The sequence below is a fragment of the Pelecanus crispus genome, chromosome 4, assembly GCF_030463565.1.
Source record: "Pelecanus crispus isolate bPelCri1 chromosome 4, bPelCri1.pri, whole genome shotgun sequence".
NCBI classification, from domain to species: domain Eukaryota; kingdom Metazoa; phylum Chordata; class Aves; order Pelecaniformes; family Pelecanidae; genus Pelecanus; species Pelecanus crispus.
Genome location: NC_134646.1, coordinates 40,376,589 through 40,398,401, shown reverse-complemented (window position 1 = coordinate 40,398,401; position 21,813 = coordinate 40,376,589). Strand labels below are relative to the sequence as shown.

At 37.7% G+C, this 21,813-nt stretch overlaps 1 protein-coding gene across 5 annotated transcripts in view; it reads right to left on the bottom strand.

The window, feature by feature from the left end:
- The window catches only part of RAPGEF2 (Rap guanine nucleotide exchange factor 2), a 188,803-nt gene that overhangs the window by 49,254 nt on the left and 117,736 nt on the right, over positions 1 to 21,813 (bottom strand). For 3 of the 5 annotated variants that reach the window (XM_075708719.1, XM_075708720.1, XM_009477645.2), the window contains exon 1: positions 18,985 to 19,044. The exons of the other annotated variants lie outside the window; for them this stretch is intronic. In XM_075708719.1, coding sequence (XP_075564834.1) covers positions 18,985 to 19,044 — 60 coding nt within the window. Of the gene's footprint in view, positions 1 to 18,984; positions 19,045 to 21,813 lie in introns of those variants that run through there. 5 annotated transcript variants of the gene reach the window in all.

Genomic DNA, 21,813 nt, shown 5'->3' with positions numbered 1-21,813 from the left:
TTCCAAGTAGAAATCTTACTTTTTTTTTTTTGAGATACATGCACAAATCATCTAAGATTCACACATTTAATAACTCACAAAGATCCAATATTTTGAGAGCTTTACATTTTATAAACACAGTCGAGCCCAGCCAAACACGTTCAATTTTTCATAGTGACCTTCAAATATCTCCATGTCATTAACAATTGCATTTATTTTTTATCACCGCAATAACAATTCCTAAGAACCTTACATCAAAGCAAATCCAGTTAGTATGTTAAAAAATGAAATCAAGCTATGTTTAATATAATGACTGCACTTAGTGTTTTAAATGAACAGCAAGGATTTATGTTTTGTTACTACACAGGCAATAGGAAGAGGCAGGGAATTCCACAACAACTAATGAAACACATCGCAAATAAAAGCAAGCCTTCTGAATTTTTTTGACTGTAGACAATCAGCTGAATGTTTGGTGATTACTGGTTTCAGAATAACTCCTCAAGTCAAAGGCATGCTGCATGAGCCGGACTTGCCAAGTGGTGACAGCAGAAGATCAGAAGTAGGCATTTTACTTTGGGCAACCTAACTAGTCACTTTGATCCTAATCAAATAGGACTATTCACAAGCAGAAAGCACATGCTCACATCTTTGCAGAACACTACGTCTCTGTGCTACATGCCCAAAAGCAGCATCCACTTCCACTGCCCTACCCCCAAAAAAATTAAGGTGAGAAGTTGTGCGAGGAAAAAAAAAAAAAATACACAAATTAAGCTGAAATATTTAAATTGTGAGCTTAATGAAAAGTGCGTGTGAGAAATACATGCATTTCTATCTTAGTCACATACTGCTATTTAAAATATTTGATGGACAGAGTTGTACACAGTGGGGAAAAAAGTAAAGCACTGATGACAATGAAAAACCACATGTGTTTAAGTCTTTTATATAAGAGGCTACACCTGTCACTCCTGGAGCACAACGTTTGGTAAATGGTTTCTGGTAAGCAGAGCAAGAATAAAATGCAATGTTCAACAACCTCAGTGGTGCCAGCAACCAGCACAAAGTTGTCTGACCCGCACCCGGGTATTGTATCTAATTTCTTACTTGCAGTGGAGCACGATTAGAAAATAACATCATGAAACTGTGCTATTATATCCAGTGAAAAAATGCCTAGGAACCTCAATCTCTGCTTTTGGGAAACAGGACAGTTAACTTCGCTACAACAGGTACATTCTCTGTGCTACTGAATATCACTTTATTATGAAATTTTTAAGCACTCTGTGCTTGTATTCAGCTATCATTCCACTCAACAGTTTAGTACTGACGTTAGTATTTAGTATCACAGTAAAAATAAAGGTTTTCTTGGAATGTTTTAAAGCGCGTACAGGTTACACCTAGCACGTGCTTTATCTTCCAGACCATACAGCAATATGAGAAAGCCTTAAGGACATACCCTTTGCCTCAGTAACGTCAACCATCACAGACTGAAGACACCACAAGTGGCATCAGAACTGAAGAGTCATTTTTATCCTGTTTTCCATTTTCATTAAATGATGGCTAGTTTTAAGGAGTCATTCAAAGTAATAAGGATCAAAAGCAACTTGTACATTTTACACAACAAGCACTTCTTTTTCTGCAACAGCACTAAACTACAGCTTTGCTGAAACCAGCAACTACAATATTTCTTAACTTTGTTACTGAACACTCGGTGTCAGAAGGAGCAATCCGAATGAAAACATGGCAGGGTAATTCAGAAAAATTAATGCATGACTTGTTCTTAAGTAAACATGGTTTCAAGATACATTATATGTACACTACGTTAAATAATTGATAGTCATTAAAAGCCTCAGGTAACTGTCCTGATAAGAAGTTTGTCTTGAAAATAGGTTAAGTGAGAAACATTAAGTCTGCATACGCATAAATCTAATGAAGTATAACAGGGGGGCAAAAGTTACTAATACAAAACATGAACCAATAATACAGTTCACACCAAGGCCCTTATCTTAAAGGCTTGACAGAGGTCAAAACAGTATTTTATAAATACACATGTAGCTCTTAATAAGTGAGCATGCGTGTGCACATACGCACATTTAAACAGTTTACACACATGTACAGAAAACAGAGGAAAAACAGTACATGTGGGAACTCCAAGCTTTTACATCTTGAAAACCCTAAAACAAATGAAAACTTAAACAATTATGTGAAACTATCTGAAGGACAAAGAGGTATCTCCATTTTGAACTGTACAATGCCTTAAACCCTATCACATCTTCCTATCTTAAAAGCAGCACTTTATTACTTCCACCCTCAAAGTGAGTCACCGCTTTATGCATGCAAAGCTAACAATTACTTTACTCTGAATATGTTCCTCCTATTTTAAGAACATCATGATTTTCTCCTACCCTACAGCGTGCCTTTCTGTATAACAAAAGGCAACTTCTATTGCAGCTTCTACTCAAGAAATCGTTGGGTTCATCCTACTAATACAGTATTTTTAAAAAAGCATATATTTTCAGAATATTTACTGGATAAAAAATTAAAATCTTCGGATATAGCACAAAAAGGTATGAAAACAGGAAAACATGAGTGAAATGTTACCAAAAAAACTTTTCTTCATTTAAATAGTATTCCTCTATAGTTTTTTGTTTTGAGGATTTTTTTTATTTGGTTTTTTGCTTTGTTTTTTAAATGCAGTTGTATGTGAAAACAAGTATAAATGAAACAATCGTAAAGACAGACACAAGAATGTCATTTTAAAATACAAGAGGAATTCTGGTTGGAGAGCTCCAATATACCACTCATTTTAGAGCAAACACATCAGTAAGCATTTTATAAACAAGGTCTTCTACTGAAGGCCAGTCAGCACTTTATGAAAGATTTATAACACCTGCAAAGTGACTGAAGTACATCTGCAGAAAGATGGAATTTAAGAGAGCAAAGGTGTAACATTCTGTTACACAATTCCCAATGAATGGTCCTATAAGTAATTAAGTGCCACAGAGACAAGCCAAGCAAGTACGGTAGACATAAGACAACACAAAACATCACCTTTATAGCCTCTTTTCCCACTTTCTGAAATTAAAGAAACACAAGCAAACACCAATTCTTCAGCCTCTAAACACATGCATCTGAGCACTTATTCTGTAGTACCTCTTCACTAAAAAAATAATATAATAAAAGCCACCATAATACAAAGAAAATATCTTATTTCTTTTACAGATGATGCACTTAGTCCCACAAACCTAAATTAGTAAATTACAAAATTACTTTAGCATTCTGTATCTTTTCTTAAAGGAAGAACAACAGCAACCAGATAAAATAAATACTATGCCTTAGTCTTTCCCATTTTTTTCCCCACCAAGATAGAAATTTTAAAGTGTTTATTGCACTACAAGAGTGTAGATCACCAACCCAGCATTCTTCAGTATCCTATCAATTCACTGACACTTGATTTCACTATTTTATGTAAATGTTCATTTTTATATTAAATGTTTGTAAGTTTGTTGTACGCGTTTTGAGGATATACCCAGATTTATGATATTTAATGACTGAAGGAAGAAATACTTCTAATAATGGTGGGTATTCATCAACACGCTATTTCAACGTAATCCTTTCACTAACCAAGAGACACATCAAGGAAAACATTTTTACGGTTCACTGATTTAAAACACAGCAGTCAATGTAAGTAATTACAGAATAATAAAGTAATTTCTATCGATTCTGCCTACAGACATGATGCAGGCTGACATGTCTAGTGCAGAGTTAAATTTAAAATAAAAGTTTAAACTATACACAGGTCAAATTAGGATGCAATTCCCATGGAAGCAGGATTTCCTTGAACTTATGGGTGAGATGCAAAACATTAAGAAGTTCTATGTATTTTCTCTGAAAACTTCAGCAAGAGTTAAATAAAAACCTTCCGACATGTCTTCTGTATATCATTCACTTCACACAATAGTATCTCATGTATTTTAAATCTCAAAATTTTCCTCAGATAGACATCTTTATATGAAACTGTGGCTCAAACTTCATGAAGACCTACTCTTAAAAATATGTTCTTCATCTTGAGTACAACACAAGACACGATGCATGTTCTGAAAATACTGCATTTGGGTACTATTGCTGTTAAGTGGTTGTTTATATACAAATCCCAGAGCAGAACGTCGCTAACAAAAAAAAAATAAGCATTATGAGGATCTTTTCTGGAAAGCTTTCCATATTTTCCTGCACTGATACTTTGCTATTAGGTAGCCCCCCATAAAACTATTCAGAGGTTTAAACTAACGCAGCGTGACCTGCTGGTCTTGGGGAGAGAGAGAGACAGAGCAAGTACATGGGAACTTCATTTTGTTTCCCTTACAGAACACACAATGACTGCTACTTACTGTACATCTCGTAGCTCTCAGCAGCTAAGCCTATGGCATTTAATGCATTGAACGTATTTATACTTTGCTTCAAGGATTATTGACTTCTGCAGAGGGACAGAGGTGGTGAAATGTAAATGGGTGTCTGGGGAATGAAGAAAAGCTCACAGGGACAACTCTTTTCAAAGGAAAAGTATGAAATGCATCACTGACACACACCCATTCTTATTTAACCTAACTACCTTATCTGTTGTAGGACCAGATCTGTTAGTATTTGCTTTTTCTTTTGACAGCATTTGTGTCACAGATTCAATGCAGCACTTCATATTGAAAAGTGCCTTCTTTGGGAAATCTGGCATAAACAATATTCCTTCTGCAAACACGAATGTCAAATTATTGGCAACAGCTCAACTGATATAAAAAAACAAGAAAAAAAAAAAGGAAACATTGTATCATACAGGTATTTACAGTGACTGTGAACCAAGAATACAAAAGGAAAAAATGCAGAACAGATTTGAACTGAATCATACTAAACTGAACTAAATCATACTGAACTAAATTGTGCTAAATGATTTTCCAAAGCTCTTCTCAGGTTTTTGAAATTCTGAACTCAAACCATTATAATGTATTTACAATGAACTGCAACAAATCTGCAAGATCAGAATATTCTTATTTAGAACCTTACTCACAAGTCTTGTCTCAGTCAGAAAATACCTGGTAAAAGCATAACTTCTTCAGCGGGCAAGAAAGGATAATTTACGACTTTTAAAATACAGAATCCGTGGTGGTTTTAAAGTTAGAGCGGTTCTGCTCCAAGGATCAAACTAAGACGACCATTCCACAAGCATTTTGACTGTGGATATATGTTTAAGTACTGACAACTCTCTGACAACTTCAACCACATGAAGAAACATGGTCTGCTAAAATTTTTCCTAAACAGTGCAGTGGAAGTAAAACCTTGCAGAAGGGAATACGTAGGATTTTCAGGTCTTCTGAAATATCTCTAGGGTAGGAGCATAGAAAACTGAGCTCAACCGCTGAACTTCAGTAAAAGTTCCCCATTATTTAATAGCAATAGACATGGAGGACAAAAAATTCATAAAGCCTGGCTTTGCAAAGATCTCTCTCTTGGGAATAACTGATTTTCATACTAACACAATACATGTTCCAGTGGATGTTTTTGCCACAGTTAGATATTTCTAAATGCTTCCTCTTGTGGCTGTTTGGGTGTTTAATACGCTAAGAACTACTGCTGGGCTAGAAACTCAAGGGCCTACTTTCAGGATTTTTGGGGATCTACAAGGTTAAATTTTGAACTCTTTGGCTTGTTACAAATAACTGTGGGAGAGGAAGGAACAGAGAACCTGGTCACAAACTTTGCTTCCACAGGAAATCAGACAAAAGATTTATGCCTAAGGATGTAAAAGCAAAAAAAGTTCAAGAACACTCTATGTGGGCACATATGTTTACAGGAAATGTTAATTCAAACGTTTTCAAGCAAGAAGTTTTAAATCCTGCAGAACATTTTAAGTGAGGGGATGCTCCTGTATACCTCGTATACAGACTCATTTTGGGTTTCTTTTACAGCAGCCTAACAAGCAGACATGGGGGATGCTGAAGAGCAATTGCACCAGCAGGGGTAAAACTGATGGCATCTGCAGCCAGATTTTATTTTCAGCTTTAAGCACCACTCAGGATTGAAAACCACTACAGACAAGTAAAGAGTCTAGCCCAAAGGTGAAAACATCTATTCTGGGCACATTTTAAATGGTTAAAGCAAAGAGCTATGATATGTATACATTTCAAGTGCTGAAGCCTCCATCAGTAGGGTGTTCTTAGAGCATGTGTTGCTTTTCTTGTTTTATACCTGATCATGGAATATTTCATTTCATGATTACAGCACTCTAGGCAATCTAACTAGGCTTGGTTAAGTTTTTCAAAACATTCATGAGGGGACATATCAATTTTGAACTGCAGCTGTCTAATCTGAAGTACTGCAGTTTACTACTGAACTACAGCACTGAATTTTACTGCACTGAACTAACCACAGTAAAATAAGTCAAAGCAAATTGATTCTAGAATAAAAAAAACTTAAGAGCTACCCAAGTAATTTCTATTTTTCAAAGATGGGATACGAAAAATGACAGCTATAGGTAAGATCTTCTAATTCCTCTCTTTCCAAGTGGGGGGGGAAAATCCTAACGCGCTGGTAAAACCTGCTGGTAGTACGGTACAAAGAGACACTCTTGGTACAAGGGATGAGCCGGACACTCTTCTGTGACAGTAGGATGACTCCTACTTGGAGTAAGAGAAATAAAATGCAGTATAAGATGTGAGATCATGCACTTGGAGACAAAGCCCAAGAATCTAGGAACTTACCTGTCCTAGAGTTTCAGCCTATTCACTAATCAGAAGGTGACTGAACTGTTCAGGTGATGCAGCAGAAGGCAAACCCAATGAGATCACAGCATGCATCATCCAGAAATACAGAAGTTCTGGGCTCTTCTCCACAGCCCCAGCAGAGACCTTCTTTGGAACTGTAGCACACATTCCCAGCTATGTGTTTTCAATAAGGATGAACTTAAAGCCACACAGATACATAGATTCAGAGAACTATCAGGATTATCAGAGGAAGAAAAGCTAGTGTTTGAGAAAGTGCAAGAGGAGCATGGCTTATTCAGCCCAAGTTGAGAGAGGGTATGATCACTATCTAGAAATAGGAAGGAGGAAAAAGAAATATTTCCAGTAAAAGGCAATGCAGGTGCAAAGCCTAACAAGCAGGACATTGAAAGAAGGTTGCTATCTAATGAACCACAGAGATTCTTAAAAGCTGGCTCAACAGGAGCTGTGGTAGAGAAGGCTTTCAAACCGAAGCTAGGCAAAGTTATGAACGTGCTGTGCAACAGTGTGTAACGGCAGTGACCCAGAAAATCCCTGCCAGATCCATGTCACTCCTCCAAGCATAAAAATCTGAAGCCAGCCTGGTTTTTTAACATACTTATCATTCAGAAGTAGACTAACCAAAGGAGGAAAAAAGACAAAAATCAACATGATTGATTAACATCATAACTTTTTAGATTTTCTTACTGGTAGCTTCTTAGTAAAAACTTAAGTATTCCATACACTTCCAAGGAAAATATTTTTAAAAGATATAGATACATAGGGAGTTGCTGTGCATACATGCAAAAACTGGAGATTTCCATTTGTACACTGAGTCCTACCTCTACAAAATACCAAATTAATTGAAAGAAATTTGATGACTATTTAAAGAGAGATGTGACAATTCAGAAGCAATTAAACAGACTTTTTTTTTTTTTAACATTTGATGGCTGCAGCCATGTCAACACCACCCTTGGAGTTTTAACTGAAGGATTATCTTTGCTTTATAGTATCACAGAATAGTTCATGAGAAAAGTGGATTTCCCCACCCCCCATGCAATGACCTTACTTTGCAGTAACTTAAGCAATAGGAGAGGAACTTGCATAATTTCTTCTGCTAATGACTGGCTCCTAATAAGAAATCATGCACTGCAACTACTTGTTTTCCACGTTCTTGCTCTACAGTGGAAGTTTCCTCTATTTTCCTTGTCTGACAATGAAAGATGCACACTTTTGCTTCATCTCAAGCAAAGAACCTGAAGAAACGCAATGTTGCAGGACGCATATTCTCAACACACAAGAGGCTATCAAAGCACTTGCTCAACCTTGTTTTTCTGACTATGGCATTCTTTGATACAAAGTAAAAATGTGTATTACCATAATCAAAGTTTTGAAATTCTTAATTGCATAACAATATTTCAAAGTAATGACACAAAGTTTTTAAAAAAGGCTGATAAAAAGACAAATAATTTTGTTTAAAAATGGGGATGACATTTTTAAAACAAGGATATTTTTGAAACAAAGGTTATAGATAATACTTCTGAGACTGATGTACAGAGAGCAAAAAGGTTTCACATTTGCATTATGAAGTAATATATGTAATGTCTCGCTGTTTTTCTGGATAACATAAAAATAGCACAGCAACGAGACAACTCAAAATATTTTTAAATGACAAGCATTTCCCTTTATACATGACTGATGTTGCAAAATCTTAAAATAGCGTGATTTATCTATGTTTTTTCAATGCTATACTAACATGCCTACTAGTTAAACAACTTTATTACTAGTTTTATGAGTTTTGAAAGTGCAACTGTACTCATGCCATAGCAATATAACAGCAGTGAATGTTGCTATAGCATTTCCAGCTTTTCTTGCTACATTATTTTATTTACATTTTCCCCCATATGGTAGCCAAAGAAAATTAATGAAAATTTTTCACACTGACACAAACTCTTAAAACTATATGTGGTATCATGCATTCCTAATACCCCCAGAGTTTCTATTCTGTTGCACAGAACAAAATTCTGACTTTTTTGAACTACCACAAATATTTACTAGTCTGCGCAAAAGACCTATTTGTGTGTGCTCACTGTGATCATAGGAAGGGAGGAAGTAAAGGACCATTTTTCTTCTTTTCATTGAAGAGTCTTGAGGTAAGTGCAAAGGTGTTCCCTAAATTCGGGCGCACCATGTAGCAACAACTGTGCAGAGACATTCAAAATTATTTGCACAAATCAACACAGAACCATCTTTTACATGAACAATACTTCCACTGAATTTTGAAACAACCTGCAGAGCTTTTCTTTGTAGTCCAAGTGTCAGTTATTTAAAACTGTAATATCAAATGCTAAGTTCAGTCAGCCTTTTTTTTTTTTTTTTAAATCACCTAACTTTTCAAAATGTCCACAACAACATATGCACAACGTAACGGTTTCACAACTTTCTTCAACGACGAAGCAAAATAAGAAGGCCCTACATGATGCCTGCTAAAACCAAGACTGCTTTAGAGCAAGGAGACATTGTCAATTGACTTGAAGCACCATGTTATTCTACTTAAATGTCAGCTTAAAATGCTGACATTCAGATGTGACTTCCAGAAATTTATTTATTTGTGTCTGTGCAGGTGTGCACACAGAGTTTAAATCATCCCTTATATTCCTGCCTTAGGTCAACAGCATACTAAAACCAGCAATTCGTGTAGCAACATACATATTCCATTGACACCATGAAATATTTCAGTGGTGCCTATTTAGGAAGAGATTTTAAATCAGAGATTGCCAAGCTGCAAAAAAACATGAGCAGCACGGAAATCAGCTGTAAATAGTAGGACCAACAACTGAAGTCTGTTCTACAAATACCATTAGTGAAGTTCCTTTTTTTTTTCCTCCCACCTACCAGAAGATAAGCCACAGAGACCCAGGATGTGCATATACATCCCCTACTGCATTAGGTCACCTTGCAATAAGCAGAAAATTTGAGAGTCAAATCTTAACCACTGATTTATGACAGCGCTAGAATGGTCTTTGCTATACCACTCCATGATGCAGGAGATAAAGAAGGTTACTTTCTTTCATAAATGTGGTAGACATTTTAGTCATTTACTACACTAAACATGTTATCTCTGCATGCTTAACTGAATAAAACCTCAGCTGGAACACTGAACCTCCACTTAAAAAAAAAAACAAAACAAAACCTTATTACTCTAACTCAGGAATTCCTAAATTTAGTTTTCCCTGGGTACCATCATCATAGAAAGAACAGTAATGTACAATACTAATGGAAGTGGCAGGTGTAGGAGTGACGTTTAACTGTCTAAACAACCTCTTCCTTCAACAGGAAAGAGGTAGATAACTAGATTTTCTGTATACTACTGCTGACCTGCACGCCACTTTGTGAAACTATGCTTTTGTATCTATTTATTTAGGACTAGCAGCTGTATTCGGGGACCTCGGAAACTCTGCTAAAACAGAAATATCTGAAATCCTTTGCTTTGACATGCAAGAAATCTCTCATCTTCTCACAAACCTAAAAAAAAAAAAAAACCAACAACTAAAAGAACCTCCAACAGGCAAGGAAAGGACCTAGCACACAGGCTTCTACAGTTATTAACAGAAACTAACACTGTTATCATTTTAGTTTGCTTCTTCTGCTCCTACAGCTGTGAACAGCTTCACTTCTTTCAAAAGAATTAGTACGAGACTTCTCTGTTGCCTTAAAATATTCAGTGGACCACCACTTCCAGATGCGGAGTTAATTATTTAAGTAGGACACTTTACAAAGGCTCCAAAATCCATAAATTCAGGCATTTTCCTTTTTGTCATGGCTCCTTAAAAGCAAGGACAACAGAAAAAAGATGCTTCTACATTATTTATGGATATTTCAAACAAAAGCCCCCAATAGTCAGCTTCTCATTCAAAGGCCGAAAACCTAGCTAAAAAACCACTGGTGACGTGAGTCAAAACTGAAAAGGCAAGCACACCAGGGAGACACATCCAAGTCTGACATCTGGCTCTTTCCTGAGCAATCTAGAATAGTAAAGAGCTACTGCCTGCCAAGTATTTGGAAGATTTTTTTTTTTTCCCAGCTTCTTATCAGGAATACATTAAGATTTAGAGGTCAAGCTGTACCCTGATCGGTGAAGCAGCAGAGGCAGAGAGTGTACAATGCAAGTTTTTAAGTACCTTTAGCTGCTTACATATAAGAAAAAAACACAAATCAAAAGCACGAAAAATGTAGTTGGGTTAAAATGAGAACAGGGCTGATGGTTCAGCAAACCTAGGCTACAGCTAACTAAGAAATAATTCCCACAATTCACATAAATATCTCACAATATCTAGAATAATTCTTTTTTTTCAACCACAACCAAATACATCCAGTTTTCAGATAAAATGTCCTTCATCACCCCACTTTCAAGACATCGATCCCACTACCAATACTAAATTTATGGTCCAGTTCTGCAGCCATATTCTCTTTTTCAGGCATTACCATGCCCTTTCAAATCATCCCGTTAGACCTTCCTGACACTCGTGGAACTCCGACAGCAGTCAGTCGGTTGGCAGGCGTGCAGCAGCAGACAGGCATTTAGGAAACAATGCTATGGATGGAGTCCTAACAGCACAACCCAGCTCCCATTCTCCTGGCTCTGCAGGGATAACAGAAGCACAGAACACTAAAAGCCTATTTTTAACTATAAAGCAAGCCAACATGCCTAAATACACAAAGGGAGCAGACCTACAAAATAGCATGACGTCATTTTTATGAAATCATTCTTCAGAGGGGGAAAAAGTAAGCTTTAATCCATTTTTCTTACTTGCAAAGTCACAGTTTGGAGTCAAGCTATAAACTAATAAATCCTACCCAGTCAGTGTGTCCAAATGACCCAGCACACAGCGCCTACGCTTGTAAGCAAGCAAGCTGAAAGGCTGCAGTCAGATCAAAAGAGGCAATATTTATAGACTGAGTAAAACAAATCACAGGTTGAGGAATTTGGACCACTGGGTTATTGTCTGGGTTTACAATGTGGTTCCTGGCTGTCCATATACCTCTGAAGATCAGGTAACTGCAGTTACCAAGAGGACACGTTACTGCTACCAAACATTGGCATCTGGTCACCAGCCAACCCTGGGACAGTTGAAGTAAGTTATCTGCAGGTAGAAACAAGCACTACATGGAGCTACATTTTACCATTGCCATGGCATTTTTTAGCTTATTAACAGATACTAAATACAGCTATAATGCAACACTTTGCACTTCTTTGCATCCTAACTCACGAGGCTGCTTTTCTCCACTATTTTGAAAAGGAATTGGCTCTTGATTCAAGTCAAGAAGCTGGGGCTGAAAAAGAAGGCTGGTGTTAAACCAGTTTGCATATTCCCAGTCCAAAGGAAAGTGCTATCTCCATTACAAGCTGCAAATGCCATGGCGGTATGCATATATTTGAGTATAGAGAGTCACAACCATCTCCACATTCAAGGCAAAATCTTTGCGTTTTTGTCAAATAGTTGAGAGCTTTCTGTTGTCGTTTACAGTATTCTCTAAACTGGAACTCAGAAGACACGTAAAGAAAATCAGAAAGCCTCTCTGAATTAAATGAGGGGCACTCACAGCACAGGGACCACAAAGCACAGGAACTATTGAAATTTGTAGCAGATCAAATTATTTCATGCCTTTTTGAGGTGCTCCAGACAGGCTTTGGTGGGAAGGACACATTACAGGAGACATCAACTTGACTGCCTATCAGACAGGACTCTGGGAAGGCTAGAAAACCAGCCAGTCCAAGCTGTGAGATTTAGCAGGCTACTCCCCATTTAGGAAAATCCTCTTTTCCTTTTCATGAAAAGGGAACTGAACATGCTGGGATTTTGTGCTCCAACATTTGCAATGGAGACCATGGCTCACAAAAAGAGTGATGCCCTTATTTTTAGCTTTTTGACCAGCTTAAGGTTTAGGCCAAGTAGAGGATGCCAGGTTAGCTAAATACCATGAAGTTGGTTCATGGCAGCAAGTTTCACATTTGCAGTGAGAGCAACCCAAAAAGACAGATGAAGCCTTTTGGCCAAAGGCTGGACCCACATTCTTGCATATTACCGTACTGCACTAGTCTAATAACCAAGTCCAGCATCACAAGTGCAAATTACAAACACCAGCTACACAAATTTCATCCTATCTTCCAGTTATAACACCAAATGCAATTGGTTGTGATCATCTTTTCCAAGGAGCGGGGGGTGGGGGTGGAGAATATTAGGCAATAGCTCATCTCCACCCGTAAGTCTCAGATGTACTAGGGACTAAGTAGCAGCACTATTTGGGTCAGGTGCTATGTTAACATAAGGCTATTTACCTTCAACATCACCCACATAAAAGCATTGCAATCTGTTGTCCTTCATCTGCCCTCCTAGCATCCCCATACAAACACAGAGTTTAGGAAGGAATGACAAACACTCCTATAAATTCTAGCTCCCGGGCATAGGATCAGCTTTCACAAGCAACCCACTGAGCAGAGACCCCTTCAGTACAGTTTATTCTTCCTGTGGTTCTCAGCTGAATCATCACCATCTCAAAATGAACAGCAAAAAACACTACTGGCAAGCTGACAAAATTGGAAGAACCACCAACCATCCAGTAGTGGGATACCGCAGGAGTGCCAGTTACATTCCAGTAACAGACTGATGGGTTAAGCACGCAGAAGTTGCAGTCCTAAAAAGACTGCAGAGGTTATCCCACACTTCTCTTGCACTACAGCTACCAGACTCTTTTAAATACAATATTGAAAATTAAGTGTGGCACATACAGGGTTCTTGGTCAAAGGTAAATCTTGAGACATTAATATTTAATTTTTCTCAAATCCTTAACATTAACTATACTTATCACATAGGGTCTTCACAGTCAGTAGTACTTCTCATCCATTGGTAATAAAGAACACTGGAAACACTGCTTCAGTATTACTCTCACCTGCATGAACTCCTGAAATACCCTACTATCTATTAATTACTTCTCTTAATTTTTAAATTTAGAGAATGCTAACAAGAATGCATCAATAATAGCAAGTGAAAATAATTAATACTCTAGTTATATATCTGCCATTGCAACTAAGATATCAAAAATCAAAATCAAACTTCATTAAAACAATCCTGAGATCCTGAAAGTCTTGTATTTATTTCAGTCAGACAAAAAGAAAAATCACACCACTGTGTATTCATGAAATGGTTAGTAAAATTAGTTCAGCTTTTCAAACACCAAGGATGCTGTTACGGACTAATTTGTAGCAATTTAAAGCTTAGAATGCACCACGGAATAAAAAAAATATCTAAGATAGCTGAAGAAAAACGAACTTTAAATAAGCTTAAAAAAAATTAGACTTAAGAGTTTCCAGCATCAACAGCATTCATTATCCCAGAGCGCTGATGGTCTGAACACAGCTTAAATGTTTTTCTAAACTAGAATTAGATATGGTTCCTAATGCTCATATTGTTAAATCACATGCAGTTATCTTTTGGTATTTCATTGATTTTGCAGACCACCTGTAAAGCTATCAAGTACAGAAGTATTTTGCACATGAACTTCAGGTCATCTCAGCATCAAATACAGAACACGAGACGCTTCCCCTTGCTTTTGCACACTAGCGTAGTACCAGCAGCAGCAGCGGCGGCAATCGCAACTGCAAAAACAAGCAACACAACTGACAGCAGTTTCTAATCCTCTTAGAAGCTACATATTTCTTTGCATATCACTGAGATTCCCTGTCTTAGATAATTAAAAATGAAATTTCCAAAAATCTAATTTATCTTGCTGGAATATTTTTATAGGTCCATTTGCTAAACAGTTAAGTTTACATCACTTTGAAATTGTTTAAGTACAAGCTTAAGTACCACTGTTTAAAACTCTTGAGCCAGTATTCTGCAAGGGAATGTAAATATTTTGCAGGTGGAAGAATCAACTTGAGATACTGAGGCACAGGATTTCCTTGGTTGACTGTGCTTGCTTCCAGTTAAAATGCACTTCATGCTACTCTACATGCATATTGCTAATTCCCTGATATTTTTAATCTACGCTACTTAGCACAACACAGTCCATTATCTTCTGCTTTTTAGAGCTTCTATTATTCCCGTGTCTTTATTAACTCGTAGAATCAGGAGCAAATCAACAATACCTTAAGGGATTCAGGATTTTTTGTTTCTTTTGACATGTGGCTTTTTTGTTGCTTGGAGGTTTTTTTTTTTAATTGTTGGGTATCAGCAGCTCTCAATTGCAGCTGAATTTTCAGCATGCCTGAAGATCAGGCAGGAGTGCCTACAACTCAGTAATGATAAATAGTATTCGCTGGTCTCAAAATAGCATTTTGGAAGAAGCTGACTATCCTTTTCAGGTTCACATCTGTGACTGTATTGTGACTATAAATGACACACTTCAGTGTGTACTATCATAAATATCACTTTGCAAGCACTCCAACACCACCACTGTGTTGACCACTTTGGAACGTAAACCAGAACCAGTAATATTGATTATGGTAGTTTCCCAATTCTCATCGTGAGGTCTGAACTTTTCCTACTTCATAAACTTGCTAAACAAATGCCCTACTGTGAGATCTTCTATGCCAACTATCCATGTTGACCCGAAAAAATTTCAGCTACTTCTTAAGAAAGTAGAGAAAGCAGTTTTGTGTGCGCACACATACAATATACATATAGATGGTGGCTTTTTTGGTGGGGTTTTCTTTTTTCTTTTTTCCCCTCTTTTAAATACATTGTGCAATCTCCAGGCCTTGAAACAGTAACAGAAAGATAGCAGGACATCTCCCATGCGCCAAGGATGCTTTCATTGCCATCTCTACAGGTCACTAATGCATTCATTCTCATTCCTATGACATGACCCAAATTTCGCCATTTATAAGCTTTTGTGAAAATCTGCAGTTAAATGTTGTCCTGGAGAACAGGAACTTAGCCAGACTCTACTACAGATCTCTGGTAGGATGCCAGGCAAGTCACTTAAAATCAACGTTTCAGATGATCATTATGCCATGGGTGCCTCAACTGGGCCAATACACAGAAAATTCAAATAATAAAATCCATACTTTGAACACTTACTTAGGCCTAGCAATCTTAAGTTCTCAAAATTCTGTCCTTACTTTTTGCCAAAGATTTGATTCAGCAGATCTACCTGAAAAATGAAGATAATGCCCCCCCGCACTACTTTAACAAATTGCATGAATGCTGTAGTTACAAATACCTTGAAAAGCCACAGAAGAAAAAAAAAAAAATTAATGCTTTCATCTTGAGTAGGACTTGAATAGTGTATCATAAACACAACACAACGCCATTTGAGCAATGAAGCTAGCCCAAAATATCAAACAGCTGCTCATTAAACCAGAGCTATCTATCTTGAGGTGAATCTTGTGGAAGATACATGGTCATGTAATTAAAGACTGTATCATAATGCATCTATGGAGAGGTGAAACACTATTCCTAATCACATGAAAAATCCACAACTCCTTTATTGGTCTTCAGAGAGGCTATTTTTTTCAAAATATACAAGTTAAAAGGAAAGGAATAATCAGAAAGGGCCAAACCAGAAATCTGATTTCAATAAGTGATAAAAATAAAGGCGCCTAACAACAACAGAAAAAAAATCTGTATCAAGTCCCAGCACAATGTAATTCATTAAGATGAACAAAATCACAACCATTAGCAGCTAAAGTAGCTAATAGGTTACCACCTAGTCGGAGAGGTTTTTTTTCATACTTTTTTTTTTTCCCCCCCAGATATATAAAACTAACACCCTTACTACACAAACTAAAACAACCATATTTGAACAATTACCCCTCAGGACTCTTCCTCAAAATACCACTCATTTCCTCCTCATTCAACAACAGTTGTGTATCAAGGAACATCACCTTCAGTTGTGTATCAAGGATCAATACCTTCAGATAGGCACTGGTAGCACTGCTTCAAACTCTTCCAATTTATGAAATATGAGGTTTGTAGGACCAGTACACTTGACTAATGCTGATGATTTTATTTCTTATATTAAGCAATCTAGGAAACGCAACACAATTTTTCACTTTTCCTCCCTCCATTCTCACCACGATGAACGTAACGGTCAGTTTGCAAGCCATTTTCACAGAACAGTAGATTTAACCCATATCCCCCATTTTCTAACTAAACTAGTGTGAAATTAAGATTTAACAGCATTAACTAAAATTAGTTCACAGAATTCTGTGACACCTTGCACAGGAGATTTTTTTGCATTCAATTCCAGATTGTCCCAGCAAATCAAGCTGTGAGACTCTAGGCAGAGATGTCACAGAAGTAATTACGGCTCTCTCCTTGAAATCTGATCAAGTCACATATCAATAAGAGATTTAGGATTCTAGGAACATACTAGCATGAAAATAACTCATCACCCAAAACAATTCATTCAGTAAGTTTTCCTTTTAGGCAAAGCAAGACAAAGTTTGTCTTGAAACTCAAAGCTTGCCTTCCCTCTCTACCAAGAATTCACATCTTTCAGTCCCATTTTCCAAGCGAAACAACCTCTACCTGGAAAACAAGCATGGAGAAGTTTCATTGCCAAAGTGGTGGGTTTTGCTGAGCTACATTGTGTCCTCAAAGTTTCATTTTAAACTTCTATATTAACTCTAAACTATGGCTTTGTTCATGCAAAATCTGCAATTGCATGCCAGCCCTATGTCAAAGTATGATTTCTTTCTCTTACATATATGTGGACATTTCTTAAGGTAAACTAATTTTCTTGTAAAGCGATAACCTTGACCTTTTCCCTTTTATTATTCCTACATTTTGGTCCAGAGAGTGAAATTTAACTCTGTGATTTAATTAACTCAAAGTAATACAACTAAAATATGACAGCGCTTATAACATAGAGTCTAATATGCCAGGTGAATTTTTTCCTTTACCTGTAAGCAATTATTTTATATTAGTTAGACTTGCTGTGTTACCAGAATCAATCTAGAACTTTTCGTCAGCATTCTCTGGAGAGTAGAAAGAGCAGAAAAAGCCAATACATATGCAGCTTTCTCATTTTATTCCTATTTGCAAATTCATTGCTCAATTTCAGCTTCTTCAGTACTTGAGTTTCAGGAGAAAAGGATAATTTTTTTTTTTTAGATTAAGTTCTAAATATTTCATGAACACTAAATGATTTGGTAACATGAACTCCCTTTATACTTAAAATGTAATTAAGAGGGGGGGAAGGAACAAAACAGTCTACAACAAGAAACTGTGATATGTCTGCTACATGCATAAGAAAAATCCAACTAGTCACATTCTGAAATGTTTCTAGATTAGTTTCCATATTACTACACAATCAAAACTGAATTCTTGAAAAAAATATTCTTCCTTTAAAAAGTTCCTGCTATCGCATCTTCCCAATATTTACGATTCTTAGCTGTATATGCTGAACATACTGTACACATTCCCATGCAAATTCTAACACACGTTGTGCATGGAACAGATATATATATATAAAACTACCTTTTCAAGAAACGAATTGTAAGATTGAAAATTATATTGAACTGTATAAAATCTAGCATGAAGATTTAAACAGGTTAGCTGAGCGGTAAGAATCTATACTTCTAGAATCTTTTTGTCATGCAAAACCTAAATTTCTAATTCCTGACACCTGAGGCCTTGTTAAATAATGTTTGCTCTTCTGCTTATGAATGCATTTTCCCAAACAATAAACACAGGCAGCCTATGGGATTAAAGCATGACAAAGGTGTAGCTGACTCATGGGATCAATTAGAAAGCATCAGTACTTATGCCTTTTGTTCGTTCCATGGTTTACTAACAGTTTCTGCCTTTTCAGCATAAGTGTATCACAGATGTTAAACGCCATGCTACAAGGCAACGGCAGGCTAGTACCATACACTAGGCAGACCAAATCTATCCTTATCACCACCTACAATTATATCACTTGTTACAGAGCTTGAATATCTCTTTAAAGTTTGAACAAATGCATAACGATTTTAACGGAATGCTCCTAGCTTCTTGCCCACTGAAAGTACGTCAGCATTTTTTCAGTAAATTTTTAACATCCAAAAAGAACCTACAGAGTTGCCTTTTCTAAGCTAAAAACAATCTTAAATACAGCCACCGAGTCTCATGCCACCGCAGGTACAGCTTTCCCTCGAAACCCGCTATTAAATTCACAAGCAGGAAAGCCCGTCAGCAGGACGACAAGCAGTTTCAATCTCCATGCAGTTTGCCCATGACAGGTTATTGATAGAACAAACAGAATTTGCAATACTTACTGAGTGTTTCTCCTGCTGGCCCATAACTCCATGGTTAGCTGGGATTGCAAGTGGTTTCATAATGAAGAAACATAAACTGAACTGAATGTACACATCATGTACCAATTTCTTATGGATGGCAAGTCACCCTCTACAGCATTAAATTAAAAAGAGGAGGAGGGGGGGAAACCAAGCTGGAGCTAAAAGTATCACTACTGGCAAGCTCAAAACCCCCCTCGCACTTGTAGTGCAGAGCAGCAATCCAAACGACAGCGTTAGTCTCCATTTTTGTAACACTGAAAGTCTAAGCATGTCAGGACGTACAGAGCCTGATGAAACCCTACATATCCAGCATTCATCCACAGGAACAAAACCATTCCCTGAGCCTGAGGAATGGGAAGAAAAGAAAAAGGAGGAAAAAAGCTAAAATGGCTGACTGCACAGAGACTCCTTCCAAAAGGCTTAATACAGTATTATATTAGTCAGGGTGCAGGAACCAGCCTCCAGCATTCAGCCCAGCATTGTTAATACTCCTGTTTCATTTGCAATCACACACACTCACACACGCAGCCTCTCCCCCTCCACCGCTACCCTCCACTCCCCCAAAATCAGGGCAGAGCACGCGAATAGGGACCTCCTCCCCTGGCTGCTAATGATGCTGACAGAGTAGTGACCAGTGATCTCTGTTCCACTCAGCTAACCAAGTTTGCACAATTAATCTTAGCAGCATGACATTGATGGACATTTAATTTTACGATGCCTGTTCCTGGCAATCAAGACAAGCACGTCTACCGCCCAAAGAGTCAGCAACAAAAATACAACACAGTTACACACACACAAAAACCCAGAGAATCATGAGTCTGAATGCAATACGCCAATATAATTACGTTATTGTGCTTACTTTGGAAGACCATGGCTGCAGGCAGTTGGCATAGCAACGCACAAGGAAAGCCATTTCCTGGGTAGAAAGAATGCTTCCTTTTCTAAATAAAAAATTCCTCTTAGGATACAAACGGCATTGCTGCTTCCTGCAGAAAGCAAAGACACTGTAGTCTGTCTCTTAACCTGCACGCAGGCACACACTCAATGCAGTTCGAGTGATGTAAGTGGATTTCTCTCTCTCTCCTCTCCCTCCCTCTCCCTTTATCCACCGAAATATTCAAGTCAAATGGAAGGCACATTCCTCGAGGCTCGCCCCCTCAGATACTTAACCATTTCACTCATTAAGGTAGAGATGGACAATGCAGATGAAACAGCAAGCTCTTGCCTGTATCTGGTATCAGCCTCTGAAGATCAAGGCAGCCCCAGAGGGGAGGGATCCGTTCGCTGCTGGCTCCTAAGGATATCACTGAAGTCAGAGCGGGAATACGGACCCACGTTCACCTCGCCAAATCCTGAACCCAACACGACTTTTCATGAAGATGAGGATGAAGCAGAGGGTTTGACATCACCTCCCTTTTTTCCCCCACCCAAAAGAGTGCTGCTGCAGAGCTGTAAACATTGTTATCAACTATTTATAAACAGTGCACTTGACGAGCTCTCGCAGGTTTTCAGCAGCTTCGCTGCTACGCAGGCCACAGATACGCAGGGGCTGTGGCAGGTAAACGTCCAGAACCCTTTAACGCATCATTTAAGTCGTTCTGAATACAGCCCCTGGCTCCCCGTGCACACCAAATGCACAAATTCCACTAAAACCAAAAGGGAATGCGAGGTCTGGAGGAGACTGACATACATATGGCTTTCACAATTCTCCTCTCTGACTGCAATTGTATCTTAAACTCGGAAATTTCCCCAGTCACTCCCATTTACGCTACACCGCTTCTCCTGTTACACTAGCAACATCATACTGCAGAGGAGCTGAAACGCCGCGGGGAACGTGCCCAAGCGATAAACTAATTGCCAGCCCTATACGGTGTACATCTTAAGTGCCACGAATTCACGCCACTTGGCGCCGGGGAGACCAAGCCAGGGCAAAAAGGAACATGCCACTCTTCGTGCCAGGCTTCAACTTCAGTACAGTTCTCTGTAATGCATTTACAACACATTCTTTAAAATCAGAGACCATCTGTCCTTAAAGTAACTTCAAAGTATTCTTTTTTTTGGTTTTTTTAACAAGAACAACAGAAAAAAGACTTAACAGTTGTTACACAGGCATAAACACACAGGGGGGGGAAAAAAAAAAAAGTACTACAGAATACTATGTCATACAATCTGCAGCTGCCTTCCACCAAAATAATATGTCCACTGATAATGAGTTTAGTTTGTGATTTCTTCCGGTACCTACAATGACTGCTAGTAAATGCAGCTATAAAAATTAGTGGAAATGAATTCTAGTAAAGCGAGAAAAGATCCTGAAATTCCTGGTCTATTTTTTGCACAGTTATTCTAAGGACACTATTTCATACACAGCACATTTTAAATTGAATATATTTACATTTGTGAGAGTTTGATGACACTTGTGCCCTTGGTCTTCTAGTATATGCTAAAAGGTAAGTTATTCTTTAAATCATTGAATTACAAAAATTAGAGTTTTTAAAAGTCTTTGTAATGTGCCACTGCAACTAACAGATGATTTTAAAATGTTAAATTATGCTTAAGCCTTGTAAAACGGTCTTATGCTGAGCGCAATCAATTTTCTGATGAAGTGCTGACCAGAAATAGCGGAAGTTATTCATTCTAGGAAGCTTAGACAAACCCTCTCTAGTACAAAATTAAAAAATATTACTTGTTGACAAAGCAATTAAAATCCTCTTGAGTCTGATTCGGTAGCCTTGCGGTTAACACCACGAGCAGAATTTGAGTGTGGCATTTTACGCTCATGTCAGCAAAAAATGAAGTTCTGCCAAGACA